The sequence below is a fragment of the Indicator indicator genome, chromosome 22, assembly GCF_027791375.1.
Source record: "Indicator indicator isolate 239-I01 chromosome 22, UM_Iind_1.1, whole genome shotgun sequence".
Classification (NCBI taxonomy): Eukaryota; Metazoa; Chordata; class Aves; order Piciformes; family Indicatoridae; genus Indicator; species Indicator indicator.
This window is the reverse complement of record NC_072031.1, coordinates 6,907,090-6,919,317: the sequence shown is the minus strand read 5'-3', so window position 1 is coordinate 6,919,317 and position 12,228 is coordinate 6,907,090. Positions and strand designations below refer to the sequence as shown.

The 12,228-nt window shown below is 52.2% G+C and overlaps 1 protein-coding gene across 1 annotated transcript; it reads right to left on the bottom strand.

The window, feature by feature from the left end:
* Positions 1–1,342: 1,342 nt before the first annotated feature.
* On the bottom strand, positions 1,343–9,332 carry LOC128974626 (zinc finger protein 501-like). The gene is made up of 4 exons (XM_054391298.1): positions 9,167–9,332; positions 5,726–6,907; positions 1,596–1,613; positions 1,343–1,440 (listed from the first exon to the last, which is right to left on the bottom strand). Exons 1-4 carry the CDS (start codon positions 9,330–9,332, stop codon positions 1,343–1,345), a joined length of 1,464 nt encoding a protein of 487 aa, XP_054247273.1.
* Positions 9,333–12,228: the final 2,896 nt, after the last annotated feature.

Sequence of the window (12,228 nt, the reverse complement as noted above, 5' to 3'; positions counted from 1 at the left end):
AGAAGCAAGCAGCAGTAAATCAGGCCAGCTAAGCTCTGAAGTTACGCAGCCCACAGGGGAAACAAGAACCTTCCCTGCAACAGAGTATATGAAGAGGAGCTTCCAAAGCAGAGGCAGATTTCCCTGCTCTGCCCTCTAAACAGAGCAAGCTGCAGATGCTCCTGCTACCACTCACTCTCCTCTCCTGCCTAGCAGAGTTTACTTCAAACCCCAGCAGTAACTGGGTTCTCTCTCCATATCTGCAAGTGGAAAAAGCCCTCCTTGGATGCAGCAGGACGCACAAGACTTAGCCAGAAGCAGGAGTAAGGCACCTGGCCTACATTAGCTGAGCACTCCTGTTAAGCCCCAAATCCAGCCACCTCATTTACACAATGGACCTGTAATCAGCTTTGTGCAGAGCACCACCACCTTGCCAGCGAAGCAAGGAACTAAGCTGCTTGCTGGCTCTTCAGAACGCATCCCTCATGCTCTCCCTCCTCAGCAGAGTCCCTCCTGGTGGGCTGCCCCTGCAGGTTTGCTGCTGGAATCATGTCTGAGGGCTGGCAGCTCCTCAGGTTGCTGGTCTCATGAACCACACACCAGTTACAAATTCACTGCCCTCTGGCTCCTCAAGGCTGACTTTCCAAGCCCTGCTTTACAGCCACTCTCTCTGCCCTCCACGCCCCCGCACAGGCCTCGGAGAGGAACACTGGGAGCAGGGTCTGAGCACCCATCTCTGGGTGCAGCACAGCAAGGCCTCCCACTCAGGCACAGCACTTAGTCTGGGGGACATCACCAAGATGAAGGCTTCCCCTGTCATCAGACAGAGCTCACTGGGACAGAGCCTGCCCAAGGGCAGGAATGACCCCAAAACATCACTTTATGATGCCAGCTGGCCCAGTGCAGCAGCAGGAGTCATCATCAGGGGTGACAGCCCCACACCCCTATTGTCCTGTCCCACAGCAGAGGGCACAGCACAACCCCCCCCCCTTCAGGTAGAGAAATCTGAACAGGATGACACAGCTGAGGCAGTCAAAGGCAGCACTGGGGCTCAGATGAGAGGGAATCAGATTTAGGTGCTGTAGTGTCCGTTTGACTTTCACATCAATTCAGCAAACAGGACCTACCTTTGCTCCTCACACCACTTCAGCTTCAAACACCCAATGCCCATTGAGGGGAAGGAAAATTAAGGCAGAGGAGAAGAACCTGCCCAGGCTCAGCCAAGAGCCTGCCATGGACCAGCCTGCTTGGCTTGCAGCACAGCCAGCCTCTTGCCAGTACAGATGCACCAGTTCTGATGACACCCTGGCTTCCTGCTCAGCTTACTTCAGACCAGGCAAGAAATGCAGATTCAAAAATTCAACTAGACAAACTGGTTCCAACGCAGCTTGTACTTCCAGACTGCCGGGGTCCTGGAAGTAGGGTGTGCTGCCTGCACACTGCCAGGCCTGCCACTGCCACCTAACAAAGCAGCAGGTGAGAGCAGAGCTGCTAAGAGCACTTCAGGCCTTTTCCAAGGGCCAAGAGGTGCTGAAGATCCTCAGTGTACAAGGCTCCTAAGATCATTACTGTATGAGACACGGCTGCTAACTTACTTGTTAGAACTCCACACTCACCCCTTGCAGCACACTCATGTTTGGCAGCAATCACCACCATGGAACTTTCCTCTCCATGTTACACTAGGGACATCTGATGGGGTCTCAGAAGCCTTCAGCATTGGTTTTGTAGGAGCACAACTGGTCACAATAGTGAATTACAGCTCCAGCAGCACTGTCTGCTGTTGGAAGGAGGGGTTAGCACACAAATAGTCATCTAAGGACTTTGGTGCACTCTCAGCCTTGTATCTCCCAGTGCTTTTTCTGCAGACTCAATCCGACATCTTCGTCTCTATAGCAACAGGCAGGGCAGTGACGACACCAGTCCCTTTAGCCTGAGGTGAGGACCATTCACTAACTGGAAAACACAGAAGCTTACATTTTTCCTGATACTGTCTCTAGTATAGGCACATCCTTGGTGACCCACAAATTCAAGAGACAAACAGACCCTTGTCCTTTTTGGCATGAGAATATTCCATGACAACTGGGAGGAAGGGAAGTCAAAACGCTTTTCTCGCTCTCTTACCACCACACATCCTTGCTCCAATCCAAAAACTGGCAGCTGAAATCCCACAATGTGACCACTGGTCAAAGCTCTGGTTTCTCAGAGCATCCTGCCCATCTGAAAGTAGCAGTGCCCTGCCTACCAAATGTCCTCCCTCCACTGCAGAGGCTGGAACTGTTGGAGAGTGGCTTGAATCCTAGGGACATGGTTCTGTGGAACAACTATTTGAGCAAAACATGTAGGCCGTATTCCATTCTGTTGCTTACCGTTTGTAGATAGCTTTTATGCTGGGTCACTATGGCAAGGTCACTATGCCCTTGTGGCTGTGCTTGCAGCTGTGTTGTTAATTTACAGGATGTACCAAAGAACTAGTTAGACAGAAGCCTGTGAAATGGCACGAGGACTTAACCGCAAGTGGGCTGGATATTATAATGTAGCTTTTAATTAAAAACCTATCGAATGATGACACTTGTGCATATTCACCTGAGTTGTACCAATAGAATAGTGACATTTGTGCATATTTAGCTGAAGATGTTACATAAGCTGTGTATTCAAACAATAAAGTTGAAGCTTGCTTATCAATCATATTGATTACTGCTCGTCTCCCTCGCGTTCGGCAACAGGAACATTGCTTCATTTGCCCTGAGGAGCTCTGTTCATCAGGATCCTGGCTGATGTTTGCAGTCAGCACCTACCTCCTCAGTGCCCTGGGAACCACCAGCTTGGGAGAAATTCAACCACTACAAGAGCTGGGTTCAGCAGGACTGAAGAGAGGAGGCAAGGTTTGCTACAAAACACCTCAGCACACCAAACATTTCCTTCCCATTAATGGTGTTCAAACCCTCTAAGAAAACATCCCTATCTTATCTAGCCAGCAAATAGTTTGCCCATATACACATTTCCACAGCAAGCTCCACACTTAAGATGCACAGCTGTTGTTCTCAAAGCAGGTAGGCACTTAATCCAAATAATCCCCTGCCTTCTGAAGGATGGAGACCCTGCTACTGCAGGGAAGTAGGACTGGAAGTCCTGGCTTTGCTTGGACACCCTCAGGAGAGGTTCTGCAATTCCCAGGCACCCAGGCAGTAGAGAGCTCATCTGCTGTTCAACCAGCATGCAATTCTGAGGTATATCCCCACACATGGAGCTTGCAGCCTTGCTTTGACAAGCAGTAGAGTGTGGCTGGACCTACCTAAGCATCACTGCAGCAGAGACAAGCCCCACAGCCCACAGACCTGGTGACCTGAAGATTCGTCAAAGAGGTAACACCATGATATCTTCATATGCTGTCCTCCCCCTGGGGAAGTATTTTGCAGTGGTTGCTACTGGAAATGGAGCCTCACAGAATGAGCTACTACATTACCTGAGCTCAGCTAAGTTTAAGACTTCAACTGGAGATAGCCTAAATTTAGGCAATGATTAAAATCTAAGACACTTCTAGCAGTGCCCATGCAAGTATTGCTTCTGTCCCTCAGAACTGTGGTCCAGCATCTCAAGGAATTCCCTCTCAGGAGGGAAACTCTTGGTGAAGTCACAGATCTCATCCAATTCTGCACTTTATCCCTTGTGTCAGGCAGTGCATCAGGAATCCATTTTCTCACACTAGCTAGAAGAACAGTGCAAAGGGCAACTGAGTCAGAGTTAGCTCTGGGGAGAGGAGCACACTGTGACAGGCACCCATGAATATATTGAACTGCCTTTGCTCTGGAGAGAGCCAGTGCTTGTCCTACCTGTCCCAGCACACAGTCAGCCATGCCCGGGGCACTCCAAGCATGGCCAGTGACAGGCACTTAGAGCTGATGTATGTAATGCAGCACTCTGCTAGGCACAGTGAGGCTTGAATAAGACATTTGTTTCACACAACAATGGAGAAGTAGAGACAGCAAGAGGCCTCAGTGGCCTTTGTGCTCTACTAAGCTCAGCCGGGTCCAGAAAAGCCAAATGTCCCACACCACAGGAAGAACCCAGCGCTGGGCTCCTGTCCCAGAGCTCTGGCATCCTTCAGGAGCTGCACGCAGGAACCACTGCAGGGATGAGGCAACTGTTCTGGCACACTTCCTCAGCTGCTGTGCAGGCGCTCGGCCATAGGAGCAGAAGGAAGAGATCAGGGAGGCCTGACAATTGCCACCCGGCACGCCGCCAGAGCTCAGCTAGTCACAAGCACACCACTCGCTGACCGGCGCTGCGGACCCAGGACACCCAGCCCGGGGGAAGGCGGCCGGGACAGCCCTCCCCGGGGCTGGGAGGGCGGGAGGCCGAGGAGAGCCGGAGGAGAACCACGGGCAGAGCGCTGCTCTCAGGCCCCGGCCCGCCCCTGAGATATAGTGGACAGACTTCCCGGCCACAGGGTACCGGCCCCACCTGTCCCCCAGAAGCAGGGCAACCTCGGCTGATGTGGGGAGGTCACGGCAGCTCCGGAGAAACCCAGCCTCTTACTCCCGGCGGGGAAGCGGCGAGGGACTGGAGCCGGCGGAGCAGTGACCCGCGGGGGAAGACCCATGGGGTAGGTGAGGAAGTCCTGGAAGTCCCACGGGCCTCAGCCCGGTCCCGGCCGCCCGTTACCTCCGGAGCGGAGCAGACCCCGTCCGGCGCTGCCCGTGCCCCCACTCGCGTTACCATGGCGCCGCGCCGCGCGCACTCACCCGCTCCGCACCCTCTGCCCCGCGGCGCGAGACAAAGGCCCGGTCCGACCGCCTCGGATTTATTGACCGAGGGGGGTTACGGCGTGGCCAATCAAGAGCCACAGACGGCACGAGCCGGCACCGCCGATTGGCAGAGGCGGCAGCCGCGACACCACTCAGCGGCTCCAACGCTCTCCTCTCCTCTCCTCGCCTCGCCGTCAGCCAACGGCCGCCTCCGCTGGGCCGCGCATGCGCGGCTGGTGCCGGCCCCAGGGAAAGGAACACAGTGGCGGCGCAGGCTTGCAACGATGGTTTTATTCGGCAGCTTTACAGGGAATCGAGCTTCAGAAATACACCGTTCGGCTCCCACCGGGGCCAGGCGAGCGCAAAGTGCCATGCAGTCCCGTAACGACTGGCACAACTGAGCTCTGTGCCCCACTGGGCACCCACTGAACACTCCACTGGGGTCCCACTGGGATGAACAGCCTGGAGCACAGCCCACCCTGGGACAGGACAGTGGGTATCAGGCTTTTGGCTCCTCTGTGCCACAAGTCCAGCCCCCCAGACTGAGAGGGGTAACTCAGAGCCTCTGATTAAGCCAGCAGCAGGGAAGGGAAGCAAGAACTTTTATCTAGTCAGAAGGCTGCAGGCTCCAAGACTGTCCATTTGGTTCACTCTACAAATTGTCCCAAAGATGTATGCACAGAGAAAAGACAAGGTATTTGCCTTCCTCCAAAATACACCACCATGCACATTCCAGGTTTTTCAAACTACTTCCTTCCCCTCCCAACCACCATCCCACTGGACACCACCTCCTTTCCCTGTGGTGTCACACAGCCTTCCTCAGACATCCGATTCAGCTCCTTGCCCCAACTCTTCACCTCTCTCTTCTAGGACTTGTTCTTCTGAACAGGAATTGCTTTCACCCTTCTCAGACAGGGTGGTCGATAAAGCAAAAGGAGAGACGCAGGGCTTTGCTGCTCAGGGGTGCTCACACCTAACTGCTCCCCACACTCACCCCTCCTAGGGCTTCCCACCCCTGTGGATCTGCTGGTGCCGGAGGAGCGCTGAGCTGACGGTGAAGTCCCTGCCGCAGTGGGCGCAGGCGTAGGGCCGCTCCCCGGTATGGATGCGGCGGTGCTGGGTGAGGTGGGCGCTCTGCCGAAAGCTGTCGCCGCAGTCAGCGCAGGCGTAGGGCCTCTCCCCGGTGTGCACCCGGTGATGCCGGAGCAGGGCTGATCTCCACAGGAAGCTCTTATCACACTCGGTGCACGCAAAGGGCCGCTCTTCAGTGTGGAAGCGGCAGTGCTGGATAAGGTGGGAGCTCACGGTGAAGGCCTTGCCACACTCAGTGCACCTATAGGGACGCTCACCCATGTGGAACCGCCGGTGCTGGATGAGGGCTGAGCTCACGGTGAAGCTCTTCCCGCACTCGGAGCACTCATATGGCTTCTCCCCGGTGTGGACTCGCTGGTGCTTCATGAGCTCAGAGCTCTGGCTGAAGCTCTTCCCACACTCTGTGCACTTGTAGGGTTTCTCCCCAGTGTGGACGCGCTGGTGTCGTGTCAGGGCTGAGCTGACACTGAAGCTCTTCCCGCAGTTGCTGCACTTGTAAGGTTTCTCCCCGGTGTGCACTCGTTGGTGCTGGACAAGCTGCGAGTTCCCAGAAAAGCTCTTCCCACACTCAGCACACTTGTAGGGCTTCTCCCCAGTGTGGGTCACCTGGTGCCGGATCAGCTTTGAGCTCATGCTGAAGCCCTTTCCGCACTCGGAGCACTTGTAGGGCCTCTCCCCTGTGTGCATTCTCTGGTGCTGGATGAGATGTGAGCGCTGCCGGAAACTGTCCCCACATTCGGCGCAGGCAAAGGGTTTCTCTCCAGTGTGGATTCTCTGATGCTGGACCAGGTTGGAGCTCACCTGGAAGCTTTTCCCACAATCCCTACATATCATCAGTTTCCTCACAGAAGGATTTCTCTGCTGGATAGTATCTGACAGCCTCCTGAAACTTTTTCCACATAGCGTCGCTTGGCTTTGCCTCTTCCCCAGAGGTCTCTGAACCCTTTCTGACCTGTGTGGGAGAACTGGGTCCTGTGCAGGACTCTGGGAATTGTTCTTAGAGAATCCTGAGAGTAAACCCTCAGGCTCTGCTGGCCCAGGGATGCCCTGGTGGGCGTTTTCTTCCATCTGGGTCACAATCCCATCTTCAGCTGCCAATAAAATGAGAATCCAGAAAGAAGTCATAGGCAGGGTAGAAAACTTTGGACAGGGGTCAAATTCTAAAGATTCAGAGATGACTTTAGGTACAAACAGTTCTGGTATTTCCCTCCAAACTACACAGTAGATTTCTCAAAACATTTGCAGGAACAAATCCTAGCAATAGCTCTGCATGCTCTGCCAGAACCTGAATCTACAGAAATTATTGGCATATTAGAAGTTTAGTTCTCAAATGGGAAAGGTGGCTGCTCTTCAAGGATGTTGTATCTGGAAATGTTATGAGAAGCAGAACTGGGAGGCAGAGGGCCATGAGGAACTACCTTGTGCAGCTGAGTGTTACTTGGGTTGCAGCAGAAGCAGCCTCCTTGATCTTGTGCTGCTAGTACTGCAGAAAGAGATGTACAGAGGATCTTATCAATGCTTATCAATATCTAAAGGGCAGGAGGCAAGAGGATGGGGCCAGACTCTTGCCATTGGTGCTCAGTGACAGGACAAGGGGTATTTTTCTGGGGTATTTATACAGAACAGTGGCTCCTTCCAGCCCACTGCTCTAATGTGGTTTGATGACCACCTTGGCAGGCTGAAAAGCACCTATTTCTGAAAGTGCTGTGGCTTTGCTGTCAGAGGGGAAATGCAGCTCTTCACAGGCTTACCAAAGGCTTATACACGAAACTGGAAAGAGCTGTGTGGCCCACACCTTGTGCTGTCAGAGAAGGGCAAATGGATGTCAGAAGGATGTACATGGGATGTAGGAATGGCAACACACATCTCTGAAGAGAGGTATAACATCCAGGTTTAAGAGTGATCCATCAGGTCCATCAGATTTCCAGATGATATCTCTCTCTCTCTAGACTTCCAGGGGTGAAGGATGACTTGTTGCTGACTATATGTAGATCCAAAATATGGAACAGGCTGAGGACCAAAGCCACAAACAGGCAGACTTCCAGATCTGCCTGCTTTAAGGTTCAATGGCTACTTTGTGGCTGTCTGAACACATTTGTGAAATAAACCATTAACAAATCAGTTGCATGGGACTGATGTACAAACTACAGGCACAGAGCTGCAACAAGGAAGTGGATACCTGGGAAGAGCAGAGTCACTACTGAACCCTAAGTGGGCAATAAAGGAAGGACAGCCTTGGATTTCAGCCTAGACCACTACAAGGACATACTTCATCTTCCTCTTTCCACTCAGTATAAGGAAATGTCACAGTGTGATCTCTCAGTGAAGTCCTGAAATACCCTTTATGGCACTTTGGTGTGGTAGTGATGCCACTTCTTCCTTTTTATAGTTTTGATTAAAATCATCTCAGAAAAAAAGTTCCAGAAACTGGAACTTTGCTGTTCACCACAGAAGAGTTGACATCTGTATGCAGCTACATCATCTAGGCCTCCAGGGAAAAAGAAAAGCGTTATCCAAAGACAGGCCAAGAAGAGGACATTTCTGGCAGCCTGCACAAAGCTCTTGACCTGTGTGTCAGACCTACTGAGTAGCGAAGCTGTTCTGTTGCTGTTGTGCCCAAAGAAATCTCCCTTGCCTATGCTGGCTTTGGTACTTGCACAAAATTTTGGATCTTGACACAGAACTCGACCTTCGAAGTACACAAGAATCAAGTCTTCTATGGTGTTTAATTTTTGGAGACATTAAAAGAGAACAGAATTCTCCCTTCCTGCTCATAGCCCACACCCTGACTGCATGCAAGGGGCAGGATAGATCTCCCATTTCAAAGAAACTCTTAACAAGCTGAGGAAGACACAGAGGCATGAGATGAATGATCACAGGCACAGAACAGCTCCTCTATGGGAGATGACTCACCTGCCCATTCTGCTGGGAAAAGGTACAGCTGACAGGGGATGTCAGAGAGGGCTATAAAAACACAAGTGGCCTGTGGTGTGCGTAGGGATTCACCCTGCACTGTCTGTTCTAAATAAAGAACTCCTGACATCAAGTGATCTACTATAAGGCAGCTTCAAAGCAAAGCAAGCAAGGCAGCGTTTCATAGAACAGCTCAATAAGCTGTGGAGCTCCTTGCTGCAAGCTGTCAGAATCTAAAGCCCATGCAGCTTCAGATGGCAAGAAAATACCCAGACAGCTGCAAGATACTGAGAAGTCTCATGTCTAGTTCAGGAGTTTGTGAAACTCCAGATTGCTTGGGCCTGGAAAAGTAGCCAGGGACACACCACTGGTTGTTCTTCTCTGGGTCTCCAGTACCAGCCTCTGTCAGAGACAGCAGCAAAGCTGGAAAGTCTGACGCAGTGCCACCACTCGTGCTCGTTCCGTGGGGATGCTGAAGCCGTTCTCAGCCAGGCTGACAGCTGATGGCATCGGCCCCTTACCTGCGCTGCTGCTGCTCACAGCGCTCTCCCCGCTCGCCCCGTCGCGCAGGTGGGAGAACCACCGTTCCTCCTCCTGATCCATGTACGCGATCATCTCCAACTGTGCTCCTGGCAGTCCTGGTCCGGGAAGAGACGGGCAGGGCTCTAACCTACTGCGAAGAGCAGCGGGGCTCCGGCGCCTGGGAACCGGCAGCTCTGCGCTGAGCAGGGACCCCAGCTCCACGACGGGGAACACCGGGACCACCAGCACTGCCACGGCCCCGGGGGCAGTGGTGCAGCCGCAGGGTTGGGGTAGGGGGCGGGCCGGCAGCCGCCGGGTACCCCGGGACAGCGCTCCGTCACCTGCGCGGGGCTCGGCCCGGCCCCGCCGGTAGCGGCCAATCCCGGGGCTCCGTCATGTGACGGAGGGGGCCAATGCCGGTGCTGAGGGCGAGGGAAATGGCGGCGCCGAGTCCGTCCCTCGTCAGCGCTCCGCTACACCAGGCCCTTCCCGCAGGCAGGCCAGGGCCAGCTGCCGCGCTGGGTGGGTTACCTGCTGCCGGAGCTCACGCCGGGGCTCTCCGCGCACTCGCAGGGCCTCTCCCGGGCGGGTGATGCGCTGCTGCGTGAGACACCATCGCTGCCGCACCGAGGAGCTGCTCCCGGGGTACCTGTGGAGGGCAGGCACATCCGCATCAGGCGAAGAAAAATGTCAGTTTTGGCCCCTCAAAGGACATTGAGGGTCTGGAGTATGTCCAGAGAAGGGCAGTGAAGGTGGTGAGGGTCTGGAGAACACGTCTGGTGAGGAGCAGCTGAGGGAACTGGGGTTGTTGAGCCTGGAGAAAAGGAGGCTAACAGGAGACCTTCTGGCTTTCTGCAACTCCCTGAAAGGAGACTGGAGCCAGGTGGGGGGTTGGTCTCCCAAGAAACAAGTGCAAATGGCCTTAAGCTGTGCCAGGGGAGGTTTAGTTTGGACACGAGGAACAATTTCTTCACTGAAACTGCAACTGCTGCAGTGGTGGAGTCCCCATCCCTGGAAGGGTTTCAAAGCTGTGTAGATGTTGTGCTGAGGGACATGGTTTAGTGATGACTTAGCAGTGTTGGATTAACGTCTGGAATCTATGAGCTTAAAGGTCTCTTCCAACCAAAACAATTCTGTGATTCTAAATGCTGCCTCAGGGGAGCAACACAAACCCTCGTCGTAAAAGCTCAGTAAAGCAGGCATGGTAGCAGCCACCACCTTGTAAGGAGAAGAAAGTATCTAGAGGACAGCAAAGGAGAGCTCTGGAAATTCATCCTTGAGTTAGTATTATTCCAAGAAATGTGGACCTGTGGTGGCACTGTCAGGCTGCTGAAGCCTCCTTGGTCCTGAGAGTGGAGATGTAGTTTTTCAGTGTTGGGAAAGGAGGAGTGGGCTCCTGCTGAGCTTAGGTTTAAGATTACCTCCTTAGCAATCACTTAAATCCTTACTGAGAACTCATCTGTTAGTAATCTAAGTTCCAAGATGACCAGCAAGGCACTAGCGCAGCTGGAGAGGTGAGGAGCCTGGGCACAGAAACACTGCAGGTACCTCTGAAGCCCTTTTCTGGAGGAAAGCAACTGAATTAGTCTTTGCTGAAGGCTGTATCACCTTTAGATACTTTGAAAACTAAGCAGATTAAATGCAATGCCTCTGAAAAAAATGTTTTCTGGAACCATCTGAAAAGCAAACCAGACCATTTGAAATGCACGTCCCAAAGAGCTCCAGTCCCCTTGGAAAACTGCAGGAAGGATTGTTCTTAGACTTACCCCTTTGACATCTAAGTGCTGGCACTGTAGGCATACCTGGGCACTTTTGGCCCAGTAAAAAGGTAAGGCAGAGCAGCCCCCACTCTGCTGTACAGCATTCTCCTGTTTTGTAGTTAAACTGGCCCCTCCGTGAGTCTTGGCCATGGTAGACACCATGGTGATGGATCACACCCAGTCATGAAATGCCATTAGACATGGAGATTTCTAGAATGAGTGGACACACAGGCCTACGCCCGTCTTAGAAAGCAGCTCTCTCCTCACACACAAGGTGATTATAGAAACACCTGCAGCAGAGCTTTTCAGAATAAACCTGCTGAGGCAGGAAATGTGACAGCACACAAACCAGCACGGTGGTGGCTGCAAAGAAGTGTCCATAATCGGTCCCACAGATGATCTGATTGTCAGTGGGAGTTTCGAAGCAGTGTTTTCCACATGGTGCATGTTGGTGAGACAGAAACTTTGTGCAGTGCCACTAACACATCTGCTCCTTTCTTTAACTCAAAACCAGCAAATGCCTTAATTGAAAAGGCCTTTTTTATCTTGGAGCCTTGGAAGTGTTAAACAGAAGTATCAAAATAGTTTTGATAGCCGTTACTACACAGTTGGAAATAAAAAATGATGACAATGTATTTTCCAAGACAAATGAGGCTGCAGGAGGAAGGTAAGAAAACACAGAAATATGGACAAATGGAACTGTTTGGCAACACATTGGCAGTGGCAGATGGTACCAGCAGTGCTAGCCAAGGGGAGGCACACTTTGCTTATGGACTGATGAAGCAGGCGGATGAATAACTGCTTTCAGATAATTTGCTGTGTATGTCAGATGTGTCCTTGTGGTTGTGGAGGCTGTAAAAGCTTTTAAGTCCTTTTCTCATCATCTAATGATCATAATTTCATTGTGTCAGCTTCACCAACAAGGAGGCACCAAGGCAAGCCTCTGCAAAGCAGTCACCTCCAAACCCTGACGACACAGATGCATTTGAAATCATCTTTCTGCATTAGGCAAAGACTGCCCCATTGCAGGGTTTAGAGTTGGCAGAGACAGGAAGATGGAGGTGCTTTCAGTGACTACAATTCTAATGATTTTTCATTACATGCTAAGTATTTTTTTATGACTGTTAGAGTATTGTGATTTATACCCACTGAACTGTGACATTGCATTCCTTAATGGTTCAGACGTAATAAAGAACTGATTATAAAAAACTTTGATC